Below are 16122 nucleotides of genomic sequence, written 5' to 3'. Positions count from 1 at the left end.
TCTTTCAGATGACCCACTTGTACTAGAAATTACTCTTCTCTGTTGGTTTGTAAATTTCTCAGTATTTTCTGAGGTGTAAATGTAAATCAATTTTCCCTTAACATATGTGCATATATCACATATGCATGGTTATATATGTTGTTATAATATCATATATCATACTTCATTCTAGAAAATTATTTCTAAAGACAAATCTGCTATCTTTTTAATGTTAAACTTGTATAATGAATTTGATATTTTGGCTTAACAGACTATTAATTTCATTTTAGCAGTTTTTCTCAAAACATCCAAATTATTTGACTTTAGAATTGAAATTATCTAAAGAACAGTTTTCAGCATATTTATGGAGAGATGATTTTACTGATGCAGTTCAGTTCAGTTCAGTTCAGTTGCTCAGTTGTGTCCGACTCTTTGCGACCCCAGGCCTCCCTGTCCATCACCAACTCCCGGAGTTCACTCAGACTCACGTCCATCGAGTTCATGGTGCCATCCAGCCATCTCATCCTCGGTTGTCCCCTTCTCCTCCTGCCCCCAATCCCTCCCAGCATCAGAGTCTTTTCCAATGAGTCAACTCTTCGCATGAGGTGGCCAAAGTACTGGAGCTTCAGCTTTAGCATCATTCCTTCCAAAGAAATCCCAGGGTTGATCTCCTTCAGAATGGACTGGTTGGATCTCCTTGCAGTCCAAGGGACTCTCAAGAGTCTTCTCCAACACCACAGTTCAAAAGCATCAATTCTTCGGCACTCAGCCTTCTTCACAGTCCAACTCTCACATCCATACATGACCACAGGAAAAACCATAGCCTTGACTAGACGGACCTTAGTTGGCAAAGTAATGTCTCTGCTTTTGAATATACTATCTAGGTTGGTCATAACTTTTCTTCCAAGGAGTAAGCGTCTTTTAATTTCATGGCTGCAGTCACCATCTGCAGTGATTTTGGAGCCCAGAAAAATAAAGTCTGACACTGTTTCTACTGTTTCCCCATCTATTTCCCATGAAGTGATGGGACCAGATGCCGTGATCTTCATTTTCTGAATGTTGAGCTTTAAGCCAACTTTTTCACTCTCCTCTTTCATTTTCATCAAGAGGCTTTTTAGCTCCTCTTCACTTTCTGCCATAAGGGTGGTGTCATCGGCATATCTGAGGTTATTGATATTTCTCCCAAGTAGTCTTTAATTCAGAGTATTTTAAAATTTTCACTTTTTAGGTGGCACATAATTTACCAAAAAGGGGAAGTTCTTGTTCTAAGTAGGTTCAGTTTTGATCATTTTCCATATGATCAAATGCTTCCTCTACTGATTAAACAGTAATATATTTTTATTACAGAAAACTTAAGGGAATAAATAAAACCATAAGGAAGTGAATAAATACCAAAAGTGATGCTCTAGTCAATAATGTCTGCTTGCAAATTGTTTCTTTCTAGACTTTCTTCTAGAATAATTTATAAAATGAGTTCCATTTTTGTTTTTTTTCCCTCATAAGTTTTGTTGTGTTGAATAAGCACTTTTATAGCCTATCTTTATTGCCTGATGTTTGCATATTGTTTTTTTTTTTTTGCTGTGTTTTTTCATGGTTGCATTGTCTTCCATTGTATTACCTTAAGATTTTATTTTTCTTAAGGAAAAGAGCATAGACTGCCAAAGTGATATGACCTAGTGGATATCAGATCTGCATTTTAAGAAATTGGTCAGTTTTTCTATGACATACAGTGATTTAGGTCTAAATCTATATATTTTTATTTATTATTATTTTTTTTTTTTGGCTGCACCCTGCCACTATGGGATCTTAGTTTCTGACCAGGGAATTGAACACTGGCCCATGGCAGTGAATGCAGAGTCATAACCACTGGACCATCAGGGCATTCCCTCAGTTCAGTTCAGTTCAGTACCTATTTTTAGGTAGGTTTTCATTTGCATTGTTCTGTCACCGTTGCTTCTGTATTTTGGAGTTATTTACCCTTAAGTGGACATATGAAGCTTGGTAAGTCATTAATCTTTATTTTATGAAGAGCTTATCATTTGAGAGATAAGCGAAATTTCATTGTAGTGAAGGAATAGAGTAATAACCTGTTTCTGCATTTAGGATTCCTTCTTAGGTGCATAGACATTTCTAGATGATTGAATTGTACTCACATCTTAATAAACAATATCATATTTTATGTGCTAGGAGAACTCAACATTTAAGAGAACTCTTTTATACTTTGTATAATTACCATTGCCTACTTCATACTATGTTTTGTTTTCTTAATTGTATATATTAACATAAGTGTACAGCTGTTTTATACCATTTTAACTGAGATCTCAAAAGCTTAATTTTACTTACAAAATGAAATCATCCTTTTAGATTTTAAACTGCCCACCTTTTTTTTCCCCCCACTTCAGTTAGAGTTTATATTGTGTTTAATCCTAAAATATATGTTTCTATTGATAAGGTTTATATTCCCCTTTGGAATACTTGCCACGTTGCTGACTCCATATGGCTTTTGGGAGCATCACACATTTAAAAATAATAATAATAATAAGCAATGTATAAAAGGAAATTAATACCTTTATTTATTACATTTTCCCCAAAGACTTTTAGTTCTCTAGTTAATTTCCTATTCTAGTTGCTACATCAGGGGCACAAGAAGGCAGATCTTAAATGAAGACCCCCAGGTTTGCTTGTTTTACCACCTTGGTTATTGTTATCTTTTATAAACCCTTTACTCTGATTAGTACCTGTATTCCATCTTTCAGTTCGTTGAATATGTAAAAGTTAATCTTAGAGCAGGCTATACCATTTCATGAGAACTGGTATTTTCTTTTAAATGTGTTTGTAAATAACCAAGTGAATCTTGCTCAGGAGAGCATGTGCTGATTAAAATATTGGAAAGAGGGTTGCAGTTCTGTTGTTTGTTAATAGGAAAAACTCTATTTCTCATTGTTGATACTCACATTTTCAACTTATGTTTCATGTTTCATTTATTTTCTCGATTTTAGTTTGAAGCTGGCAATATGAAAAACCTGGTACTGAAGATAATATCTGGATCTTTTCCACCCGTGTCTTTGCATTATTCTTACGATCTCCGCAGTTTACTCTCTCAGTTATTTAAAAGAAATCCTAGGGATAGACCATCAGTCAACTCCATATTGGAGAAAGGTTTTATAGCCAAACGCATTGAAAAGTTTCTCTCCCCTCAGGTATGTTTTTTTTTTTTTTTTTTTTATTTAGTAGTTAAATTGAGCAGGAGGGTTGTGGAGCTTGACTGGGGCGTGGCCTCTTGTTTGGAAGAGAGCTCTTTGCAGCCCTTGGGGGTGCATGCCTTTCCCAGCTGTGCTGGAGTCACTTTCCTTTCTGTTTTCCTGCTACTCTTCCCCTTCCTGTTTGCTTTCCAGTTGTGCTTTTGCATTCCTTCTCTGTTTCCTCTTAACACTTACTGCATAACTTCTGACACCTCTCATTACCATGTGTATAGCAGTTTTTATACATCAGGCAGAATTCAGTTCAGTCCTGACCCTGTGTACCCAGATGTGGCATCAGATCCTACAGTTCAAGGGCTCAGTCTCTCCCACAGGACCACTCCCACTTCAGAAGCCCTTTGTAAGGGCAGGTTGTCACCTGTGCTTCTGACCATCTGGTTTATGTGTCAGGTTCCCGTGACCCCGGCCTCTGGTTCCATTGATATGCTTGCTGGAGCAGCTCACAGGACTCGGAGAAATTGACCTCCATTCACCAGTTCATTATAAAGCATGTAGTAAAGCATGTGCTTGCTGGAGCAGCTCACAAGACTTGAAATTTACTTCCATTTACCAGTTTATTATAAAGCATGTAGGTGAACGGCCAGGAAGAAAAGCACATAATGGTGAGGTCTGGAGTCATCCTAAGTGCAGGAACTGGGGTCCCCCCTTGAATGTTTGCCAATTCAGAAGCTCTCTGAACCTTCTCCCTGGTTTTTTATGGAGTCTTCATTAGTAGGCATGATCAGTAAATCTTTGGTCCTTAGCGATTGGTTCCAGCCCCTTTCCTCTCCTGGTTAGGGGAGGGCAGTGACATTGGAACTTTTAACCCTCTAATTAGGGAGTTGGTTTCTCTGGCAACCAGCATCCATCCTTAAGTGCTTTCCAAATGTCATCTCATTAACAAATTTTGGTGTGTCTCAAACAAACGGGCTTGTTTTGAACAACAGAAGGCGCCTTTATGTGCTTCCCACTGAGGAAATTTCAAGGATTTTAGGAGCTGTATGCCAGGAACTGAGTGCTGACCAAGTATGTATTTCTTAGTCAAAATATCACAAAGTTATTCCTCTGTCTCTTCAGTTTCTCTTGTTTTGTTTTCTAGTTTTGTTTTTTTAATTCTGGTAAAATAGATACAAGATAAAATTTATTAATATCATGAGTTTTGAGTGTACAATTAAATGTATTCATAGTGCTGTGCACCCGTCACCTCATCCATTTCCAGGTCTCTCTTCCTCTTATAAAACTGAGTCTATACCCATTAATCAGTAACTCCCCTCTGCCTCACCCTGGCCCCTGGTATCCATCTTTCTATATTCTCTGTCTTCTTGGGTTTCTAACGGTAAGACTATTCAACATTTGTCTGCCTCCCTTTCCTCACCTGTGAACAATGGGATTATAAATGTATCTAATTAATAATGCCTTGAAGTGGTTACCAGAGTCAAAAATGATAATGCTTGTGAAGTGCTTAGTGTCTAATACTTATTAACTCTTCAGTATACTCAATATATGTTAAGATTATCAATATATCACTTTACTATGCTAATATATTATCTTTATAATTGCTCTTTCTCTAGTAGAAGATGATTGCAAACCACTGTGTTTGGGCATGTATATGTATATATAATAGATTGCTGACTCATGATTCCTCCTCTACTACTTGCATACAGGTGTATAATAAATACTTGTTGAGTTGAATTTTAATTGAACACAAATTATCAAAAATCTATCTCAAGTCAATTAGTATATAAGTATGGTCACCTGTGCCGGGGGTCCAGCCCCGGTGGATCCAGGGTAATTTGAAGTGTGAATGGCGTAGGTGAGGAAAAACTTATTTATTTATTTAATTAGAAATATGAGATTAGATTAGGAAGAAATAGTGTAGTAGGAAACTTTAGTGGAGAAAAGAGGCTGAATAACTTGGTTTATGTGGAAAGCCAATAAAGTTCCAGACAAGGAGCTTGCACCATCTATGGTAGGTCACCGGCGCCCACTTGAATATCAAAGGGTGCCCCGTCTTGGGCTCCCTTTCACGCGGATCTTAGAAGCCGGGACAAGTAAGTAGACATGGCGAGCCTCCACGCCCCAGATGGGAATTCAGCCAGAAAATAGAGTAAAGAGGAGACACGGGGGAAACCAGTCCTTCCAATGACTGGCCTGGCCTCTATTGTCTAGAAAGGCCTTTTATACCTTTTTGATTGTACATAGAGATCAATGGGTAATACAAAATTATGCAGTGTTAGCAGCCCAGACTCTTATCAAAACCAGGCTTTTCTCTCTGCATACCTAGTTGTATACACAAGTCTTAGGTGATTTACATCATCTTCTGGCCAAAAGGGCCAATTAACATTTTATAGCCTTTTTTCTGATAAGGGTTTGTCAACCAGAAGACGTATTTGTGTTGATCTTCCCAAAGTCTGGTGCCACTCTCAGAAAGTGCTAAATAAAGTCACATTCTTACATAGCAAAGATACAGCAATTTATAACAAGTAAGAGGAGTACAGTGATTTATAACAAAAGAAAAGTAATTAACCCAAAAGTCTAATGTTGCTAACATCAAAACTACTATATACCTTTTTCCATATCCCGATTGCATTAATTAATATCCTCCCAGATGCCTAAAAGATAAAGAATATGGAGGCCTGGCAGCAGTCATTGAGTCAACAGTGAAAATCCGTCACCATATGATTTTTAGCTCTTTAGAAAAGGCTCTGTATCTTTAACATGTTTTTAAGCTTTGTGCCTCTCGCGGTTGGGGGGCTGCAAGCAATTCACAAGCTGTAAAAAGTCCAGGGGAACCTGTTAGGCAAACTAGAGAGTTATCAGAGGGGGTTTGAACTGAAACATCCCTTTTAAATGCAGAAGACTAAAGCCCTGAGTTAACTTTTTCCAGAGTGTGTCAGAAGAGTGGGAAAGCACAGTACAATAAGGCAGGCAGATTCTTATTTTGGGGGTACATGCTCAGAAAATACCAGGGGGAAACCCTGAGGCTTGACTCGCCTTGCCCACCAGGCCTCTGCCGCATGACCTTGTCACGGGTGGGATTACTCACGCTGGCTCCCAGCACACCTGAAAGTGGAATTATTGTATATAATTTGTGTGACCTTTGTTGATTCAAATGATCACTATTAAACTGTTCTGTGAATCATATCTGCCAAAATCATAGTTTTATTAATGTTCATGAGATGAGAGGGAAGTGTCATATATCCTCTGACTTTTAACAGAATATCCATATGAGCAAATAATTTTCAGGAAACAGATATGTGGATTTAACTGTTGCTACCAAGAGAATACATTAGTAAGCAAGAAAGACAGTTAAAATTTGCCAGTTAAAGGCCACTAATATAGGACATAGCTACAGTCTCTGAAGTGTGGGTGTTTTACAAGACTCCTTTGTTACAAATAACATTTTCAAGCACAGATTTATGGTGCAGTGTGCTCTTGTTTTTGACAGCTACTGGAGAAGAAAGAATGACTTCAGTCAATCTCTCTGAGTTTCTTTTCTCCCATACCAACAGTTAGGACAGACATACAGTCTCAAGGCTGAAGCACTGGAATTCAACTCAGTTCGGTTCAGTCACTCAGTCATGTCCAACTCTGTGACCCCATGGACTGCAGCACGCCAGGCCTCCCTGTCCACCACTGACTCCTGGAGCTTACTGACTCATGTCCTTTGAGTCGGTGATGCTATACAACCATCTCATCCTCTGTCGTCCCCATCTCCTCCCGCCTTCAGTCTTTCCCAGCATCAGGGTCCTTTCCAATGAGTCAGGAATTCAGCTAGCCAGCAACAAAAGAAAATACTCAAGTCTGATATACACAGAATATGTAACATGGAAAGAAAAGAGGGCAGATGATGGCTACTAGTAACAAGAGTATTTGACAGACATCCTTAGTAAATACATGGTATCTTGTTATGTACCTAACACTTAGATTTCACTCTTCACCAAAAATGTTCTGCTCTTATGATTTTTCTGCTATATATCTGCATTTGATTAATTCTAGAAGAAAGCTTGTCCAGAGAAATGATAAATAAGTTGGTAAGATTGGGAAGAAATTAACATAAGAGAAATTTGATGAATGGACAATTTAGATTTTAGTACAGTTTATTTGGCAGCATAATTGTGACTGAAAAAGAAAAAAATGTATTCTGATTAATGGCTAGGTATTTTTTAATTTGAAAATTTCACATCTTTTCTAACTTCCCCCCCACCTCTTTCAATTTAAGCTTATTGCAGAAGAATTTTGTCTAAAAACATTTTCCAAGTTTGGAGCACAACCTCTATCAGGTAAGTAGAATTTAACATGAATCCTTTCCTGTGTTTGTGGACACAGTATTGTGTTTGATTATACTAATTACATTGGAGATATTTGTAGATACAGTAAGTTGGGTAGTTGTGTGATAAATCTAATCCAGAGGAAATCAATCTAAAATTTTTTTATGATATGTGATGAGTTAATAACAAAGTTTCCATTTATTATTTGCCTTCATTTAAATGAATTCTATTTTGAAATCTTCTTTCTTATTCAAGTGTTCAGCTCATATTCTGAGAATAGTTAAGAAATGTTATAAAATGCCCTAAGTGCAAATCCTTTTTAAAAGATTTATTATTTTTTAAAATTTTTTATTGTACTGGTTCTTCACTGGCTTTTATTGCGGCAGTAGTTGTGGAGCATGGGCTTAGTTGCCCCAAGGTGTGTAGAATCTTCCCCGACCACAGATAAAACCCATGTCCTCTGCATTGACAGGCAGAGTCTTATCTTCTATAGCACCAGGGAAGCTCCAGTGCAGATCTTTATGTAAAATAATTTTCTTTAAGAAACATTTAGTATTGTAAAATATTTTAAAAGTAAATTGGTGTGAAGTCAGACACTTTAGCAAGGATAGTTATTCTTTTAAATATGGGCCAGCAGCAGTGGAGTATTTGTTGGATGGTCAGCGTGGTTATATATTGTTTATGTATATATCTTTGTGAGAGGGAAATCATTTTTTCCCCATGGAGTGATTTCAGATGGATTTCTGAAATCCGTGGAAGTTATTAAGACTTGAAGATTTTGGTTTTTTAAGCATAATGCTTTGCATGTCTTACTCCATTGTGAGTATAAATACATTAATAAAAATGAATCCCCTATCATAAAACTTGAGCCCATAACAGCTGGACATGGAGTGGCAATGTGCTCTTGGGAAGGCCAGATGTGTCAGCTCTTCTTAAACACCCTGGGGCTCATCCTCTGAGCCAACAGAAGCTGGCCATCCTGGCGATCAGCCTAGTGGGAACCATATTCATGTGACAGACACAAGGCAGGGTCAGCATTTCCCTCCTGGCACTCTTGTTTCATGAGAAGTCACATCTTCATCAAAGCCTCCTTGTCACACAGACAGGAATCCCTGGTCAGCACAGTCTTCCCAGTGGGTGAGCCTCCCAGTCAGTGGAGCGGGATTCCCTAGTGGGAGGAGCTGGCTGGAGGAGTGTGTGACTCAAGGTGCTAACATAGGAGTTGTCAAGCCCCTCGTAGACTCCCCTCCTGGCAGGAAGCTTCCTCCTCCTGCAAGACGCACCTCTGAAATGGGGAATATTCAGAAGCCAGATGAGAGATAAGTAGCCCTCCTTCTTCTCTGAGGGGTTCAGGGTACTGTTCCTGTGGTCTCCTGGGACCCCTCCTGTTTGTGCTTTGGTGCCTCTTGCCCCTTTTCTGGCACGCATGTGGTTATGTTAATATATGTAGCCAGTTCCAGTGGTGTGGCTATGTATCTGTCTTCGAAAAGAAGCTTACAGTTCTCAGAGGCAAAATTTTTTTCCTCACATTTCCTAATTCCTGTCACAATACAGTTGAAGTATGTGTTTAGAAAAACTTACTGTAATATACTGTATCAGTTTCTCAGATCTTCTACACACTTCTATTGTGAATATAAACTGCCAGTCAAATGGCTAATGTTGCTTTATAAGCATTCACTAAATTGTGTAATATGTCATTATAAAAATCAAAAAGAAAATAAAAATTACCCTACTCTTAATACATTTATTTGGTATATATATTTCAGTGATAACAGATGCATAATGATTGGAAATTAGGGTTGTGTTATAAAGAAAGACTTTTTTTTAATTCACAATATTATATCTTGATCATTTTCTAATGCAGTTAAATATTCTTTGAAGAACAGAGTTTAATGGTAGTATTTCCTTGTAAACGCCTAGTTAAATTTTTTCTCCTTTCTCCTCTTAAAGAAGAAGCATGCTGGTTGGCAGAGATCAATCACATGGTTCTCACACAGGGTGTAACCCTGGGGTGGAGGGCAGACTGGGTGGAGAGTAAGGCTGAGCAGGGAGAGGGAGTCAGGGAGGAAAGGACTTCAAGGAGGCCTGATGGCAACCCACTCCAGTACTCTTGCCTGGAAAATCCCATGGATGGAGGAGCCTGGTAGGCTGCAGTTCATGGGGTTGCAAAGAGTTGGACAGGACTGAGTGACTTCACTTTCACTTTCCTTAATGCAGCTGGGACTTTTTGACCTCCCTTAGTGTCTTTGAGGGAGAAGGAAATGGCAACCAATCCAGTATTCTTGCCTGGCGAATCCCGTGGACAGGGGAGCCTAGTGGGCTGCTGTCTATGGGGTCACACAGAGTCAGACATGACTGAAGCGACTTAGCATGCATGTATGCATTGGAGAAGGAACCGGCAACCCACTCCAGTATTCTTGCCCAGAGAATCCCAGGGACAGGGGAGCCTGGTGGGCTGCTGGTCTATGGGGTCGCACAGAGTCGGACACGACTGAAACAACTTAGCAGCAGCAGTCTCTTTGAGGAATGTGAAGTGTAGACTTCCATTTTCATTACATCAGTCTTAACAGTTTATCTTCAGTTTGTCATTGTTCTAAGACTAAATCCTGTCTAGGCTTCAGTAAAAGTTTAATATTGATATATAATGCGAATGAGTATATATTTTTGTGGTTCTCTCATTAGTTTTTTGACATCAATTAATAAACATTTTCCTTTTTTTAATTTATTTTTTAATTGAAGGATAATTGCTTTACAGAATTTTGTTGTTTTCTCTCAAACCTCAACATGAATCAGCCATGTGAAGTGAAGTCGCTTAGTCGTGTCCGACTCTTTGTGACCCCATGGACTATAGCCTATTAGGCTCCTCCGTCCATGGGATTTTCCAGGCAAGAGTGCTGGAGTGGATTGCCATTTCCTTCTCCAGGGGATCTTCCCAACCCAGGGACCAAGCCCAGGTCTCCCGCATTGTAGACAGACACTTTACCGTCTGAACCACCAGGGAAATCAGCCATAGGTATACATATATCCCCTCCCTCTTAGATCTCCCTCCCACCTCCCTCCCCATCCCAGCCCTCTAGACTGATACAGAGCCCCTGTAAACATTTTTCTTGATATATGTTGTTCTCTGAACATTTTGACCAGTTTCTACTCCTACCAGCAGTGCATAAATGTACTCGTTTCCTGGGACCCTGAGCTATAGTGATTCTTTTAAAGTACCTGTTTTTCAGTGGGTCTGTAGGTGTAGGCATTACTCGGACTATATAAGAAGCAAATATCAATTCTCATAGTGAGGGAATTATTAACAGTTGCTCTTGAAGTTTATGTTCTGATTTTGAGAGTAATTTCTAAGGTATGGAAAGTTCTTTATAAAATTTATTTTTAATGTCTTTATTGAAATGTAACCAACATAAAATTCAGTTCACCCATTTATTTATTTAGTTCACCCATTTAAAGTCAGCGATTCAATGTGCTCTAGTATGTTCACAGACGTGTACAATCATCATCCACCATCAGTTTTAGGGGTGTGCTTTTTCTATATGAGAAATTTCAGCATCTTAGAGGAGTGTCGCTTCTTGCTTCTTTCAGAAAGTGGCTTTAGTGTAAAATAGTCACTATGAAGGCATTGACAAGTGATAGGGAGTGAAGGAGGTGTTTAGTGGAGAATCTCAAACTGAACACTGTCAGTGATTATGAACATGAAAAAGTTCTGTGTTGAAGAATTTTGAAATTGAAGATTTAACACTAAGAACTCTGAAAATAATTCTTTGTATTATCTTCTCATGTAGCTAAAAGACCAGCTTCAGGACAAAGCTTGGCTTCTATTATGTCTGCTCAGAAAATTACAAAGCCTGCTGCTAAATATGGAATACCTTTAACAAATAAGAAATATATAGATAAAAAATTGCATGAAAGGAAACCACTCCAGAAATATAAACAGGTATGATGTGGTGATGATGTTACAAACTGTATATTAGTAACATTCAATTTGACCTTATTTTATTGCAGCTCAGTTCAGTTAATCTTGATGTCTGTAGGATTGTTTTTATTGAGGTATTAAAGAGCATTGCTGTTCTCTGCTTCACCAGTCTTCTAAAACTTAGGAGACTTACAGAAGTCATGAGGAGACATTAAGTAGATACATTAAGTATTTGGTGTATTAAAAAGAAAGTAACATTATAAGTGAAATCATTGTTGAATAACCTAAGCAGAACCTTTTGTTTTTATGCACAAAATAAATACACATCTGAGATAAACATCATAAAAATCTGGGGAAAATTTGAATTTAAGGATTCATGATGAGATAATTAAATATGTGGAGGGATATGACCTTATGGTCTGTCATGTTTCAAAAGAAAATTAAGGCCTGTAGCATTTAGGTGCTGTGCCTAAAAACATAGATTAGTTGCAAGAATTTGTCATTTTTCTTCATGTCTGTAGCTGCTGTATTCTCTGGAATATGGCACCTGTTGGTTTTGCTCTGTGTCTGCACATACATGTACACAAATGCTCAGAAAAAAGTTTCGGTACATAGGTGTACTGTAAGACAGACCTCACAGTAGGGGAGTTCTTTGTCTTAGGCATGCATGATGTGTGCACTGTCCAGCGCCACGGTCTTGAACAGGGCAGTGAAGGGTAAATTTCCAGCTGAAGGGCACTGTGACAACTGGCACCCTGGGTTTGTGGATTTTACTTTTATTGTTGTTGTGTTTGTTGTTTTTGTTCAGTTGCAAAGTTGTGTCCAGCACTTGTGACCCCATGTACTGCAGCACGCCAGGGTTCCCTGTCCCTCCCTATCTCTCGGAGTTTGCCCAGGTTCGTACCCATTGAATCAGTGATGCCATCCAACCTCATCTTCTGTTGCCCCCTTTTGCTCCTGCCCAGCATCAGGGTCTTTTCTAATGAGTCATCTCTGTATCAGGTGGCCAGAGTATTGGATCTTCAGCTTCAGCATCACTCCTTCCAATGAATATTCAGGGTTGATTTCCTTTAGGATTGACTGGTTGGATCTCCTTGCAGTCCAAGGGACTCTCAAGAGTCTTCTCCAGCACCATAATTTGAAGGCATCAATTTTTCGGCACTCAGCCTTCTTTATGATACATCTCTCACATCCGTACATGACTGCTGGAAAGACCATAGCTTTGACTGTACAGACCTTTGTCAGCAAGGTGATGTCTTTGCTTTTTAATACACTGTCTAGGTTTGTCATAGCCTTTCTGCCAAAAAGCAATCAACTTCTGATTTCATGGCTGCAGTCACCATCGGCATCAGTCTTAGAGCCCAAGAAGAGGAAATCGGTCACTGCATCCATGTTTTCCCCTTCTGTTTGCCATGAAGTGATGGGACTGGATGCCATGATCTTAGTTTTCTTAATGTTGAGTTCTAAGCCAGCTTTTTCACTCTCTTCTTTCACCCTCATCAGGAGACCTTTTTAGTACCTCCTCACTTTCTGCCATTAAAGTGGTATCTGCATATCTGAGGTTGTTGATATTTCTCCTGGCAATCTTAATTCCAGCTTGTAACTCATCCATCCCAGCATTTCAGTGATGTGCTCTGTGTATAAGTTAAATAAACCAGGGTGACAATAAACAGCCTTGTCATACTCCTTTCTCAATTTTGAACCAGTCAGTTGTTCCATATAAGGTTCTAACAATTGCTTCTTGACCCGCAATCAGGTTTCTCAGGAGACAGGTAGGATGGTCTGGTATTCCCATCTCCTTAAGAGTTTCCAGTTTCTTAATGATCCACACCAATCAAAGGTGTTAGCATAGTCAATGAAACAGAAGTAGATGTTTTTCTGGAATTCTGTTCCTTTCTCTATGATACAGTAAATGTTGACAATTTGATCTCTGGTTCCTCTGCCTTTCCTAAACCTAGTTTGAACAACTGAACATTCTTGGTGCACATAATGCTGAAGCCTAGCTTGAAGGATTTTGAGCCTAACTTTACTAGTATGGGAGATGGGTGCAATTGTCTGGTAGTTTGACCATCCTTTAGTAGTGCCCTTCTTGGGAATTGGGATGAAGATTGAACTTTCCAGTCCTGTGACCACTTCTGGGTTTTCCAAAATTACTGACATATTGAGTGTAACACTTTAATAATGTCATCTTTTAGGATTTTAAATAGCCTGCTGGAATTCCATTACCTCCACTTGCTTTATTGGCAGCAGTGCTTCCTAAGGCCCTCTTAACTTCATTCTCCAGAATTTCTGGCTCTGGGTGAGTGACCATCATGGTTATCAGGGTCATTAAGGTCTTTTTTAAACAATTCTTTTGTGTATTCTTGCCGTCTTTTCTTGATCTCTTTTGCTTCTATTAGATCTTTACCATTTCTGTCCTTTATTATGCCCATCTTTGGATGAAATGTACATTTGATATCTCCAGTTTTCTTGAAGAGATCTCAAGTCTCTGCCTGTCTGTTTTCTCCTCTGTTTCTTTACATTGTCTGTTGAAAAAGCCCTTCTCGTCTCCCCCTGCTATTCTCTGGAAGTTTGCATTTAGTGTTGGTATACCTTTCCCTTTCTCCTTTGCTTTTTGCTTCTCTTCTTTCCTCAGCTATTTGTAAAGCCTCCTCAGACAACCACTTTACCTTCTCACATTTCTGTTTCTTTGGGATGATTTTGTTTGTTGCCTCCTGTACACTGTTACGAACCTCTGTCCGGAGTTCTTTAGGCACTCTGTTTACTAGATCTAATCCCTTGAATCTTTGTCACCTGCACTGTATATTCACAGGATTTGATTTAAGCTGTATTTGACTGGCCTCATGAATTTTTCTTCTTTCTTTAGTTTAAACCTGAATTGTGCTATAAAGAGCTGATGATCTAAGCCACAGTCAACTTCAGATCTTGTTTTTGCTGACTGTATACAGCTTCTCCATCTTCTGCTACAAATAATATAATCAATCTGATTTCAGTATTGACCATTTGATGATGTCTGTGTGTAAAGTCATCTCTTGTGTTGTTGAGAAAGGGTGTTTGCTATGACCAGTGAGTTCCCTTGGCAGAATTCTATTAGCCTTTGCCCTGCTTCATTTTATACTCTAAGACCAAACTTACCTGTTACTCCAGTTATCTCTTGACTTCCTACTTTCACATTCCAGTCCCCTATGATGAATAGGACTTCTTTTTTTGGTGTTAGTTCTAGGAGGTCTTGATAGAACTGATTAGCTCAGCTTCTTTGGCATCAGTGGTCAGGTCATAGACGTGGATTACTGTGATAGTGAATGGTTTGCCTTGGAAGCAAACTAAGATCATTGTTGTTTTTGAGATTGCACCCAAGTACTACATTTGGAACTCTTGTTGACTATGAGGGCTACTCCATTTCTTCTGTTGGATTCTTGCCCACAGTGGTAGATATCATAGTCATCTGAATTCAGTTCATTCTTTCCTGTCCATTTTTGTTCACTGATTTCTAAGATATCAGTGTTTATACTTGCCATCTCCTGCTTGACCACATCTGATTTACCTTGATTCATGGACCTAACATCCCAGGTTTCTATGCAACACTGTTCTTTACAGCATCAGATTTTACTTTCATCCCCAGACATATCCAATCCACAGGTGTCATTTCCTCTTTGGCCCAGCTGCTTCATTCTTTCTATTAATAGTTATATAATCATACTACTAATAGTTAATAATCAGGCCTAAATGGATGAGTTCCATTATATCCTTTTGCCTTCTTTTCTTTGGTTACTACAAGGCACCCAGGACTCCTGCATCCCCTCATTACATAGTTTCTCAGCTCCCTGAGGCTCTGGTCCTCCCGTGCTCCAGCCCCTGCCTCTGCAGAGTGCCCGAACTGTTCCTCAGAGCCCTCAGCCGGTCCATGGTCAGCAAGATCCCCTGCATTCTCAGCTTGTCAAGATCTCTGCACCTTTTTTACCCTAAAACCTGGCTTGTCACACACACTGTTGTGCAGCTCTCTCGGGGACCTTTTTCTCTCTAGGCCCTCAGTCCTGGGTCTAGAGGAGGACGATCGCATTGTGTTCCTTGATGTCATTGCTGGACTTGCCCTGGCTTCCTAAGCCCCGCCACCAGGCTTTGTGTCACGTGCTGCTCCTCCCTCTTCATGGTGATGTCACGGTTCTTGGTGACTTCAGTGTCTTGAGATGATGGTCCTTTCGGTGGTGCACTGCCTTTTTGTTTTCTGATTGTTCTCTTTGATGATCTTGTCTCCTGCCTCACTTTGAATCTCTCCCCTGTGGCATGCCATCACATTTGTCATCAGGAAGAACACCTACTTCCTAGTCTCAGTTATAGGGACCCCACTCTGACCTGCTTCCTGTGTTTCCAGCTTAGTCTCTGAGAACCTTTGTTCTGTTTGGATCCATGGATCTTACCTGGTTTTATCATTGTCCATCCCGTCTTTGTTTTTATTTTCCTTTACCAGCTTTAATTTCATGTTCTCTCGTTGTAATCGTTTCGGAAGCTTTTGACTGCCCTGCGCGTGGGTGTGGTTGGAGGACGCCTGCAGCTCTGACTGCTCTCAGGTCAAGTTTAAACCTGCACTGTCAGGCGCGCAGTCGCCCGCCCCCTCCCCCACCCCCACCCTGCCATCATGTTTCCGCGGGCCAGTTCCTCTCCTACTTTCTAGACGGTTATCTCCTACCTTTCCTTGTTCATCCCCTCAGGGTGATGA

At 39.6% G+C, this 16122-nt stretch overlaps 1 protein-coding gene across 7 annotated transcripts in view; it reads left to right on the top strand.

The window, feature by feature from the left end:
• NEK1 (NIMA related kinase 1) overlaps positions 1–16122 on the top strand; it is a 128293-nt gene that overhangs the window by 20663 nt on the left and 91508 nt on the right. For all 7 annotated transcript variants that reach the window (XM_040227648.1, XM_040227670.1, XM_040227460.1 and 4 more), the window contains 3 exons: positions 2979–3179; positions 7441–7501; positions 11275–11426. In XM_040227648.1, the coding sequence (XP_040083582.1) occupies positions 2979–3179; positions 7441–7501; positions 11275–11426 (414 nt within the window). The remainder of the gene's footprint in view (positions 1–2978; positions 3180–7440; positions 7502–11274; positions 11427–16122) is intronic.

This window comes from Oryx dammah, unplaced genomic scaffold (assembly GCF_014754425.2).
Source record: "Oryx dammah isolate SB20612 unplaced genomic scaffold, SCBI_Odam_1.1 HiC_scaffold_1, whole genome shotgun sequence".
Classification (NCBI taxonomy): Eukaryota; Metazoa; Chordata; class Mammalia; order Artiodactyla; family Bovidae; genus Oryx; species Oryx dammah.
This window is presented reverse-complemented; position numbering and strand designations above follow the sequence as displayed.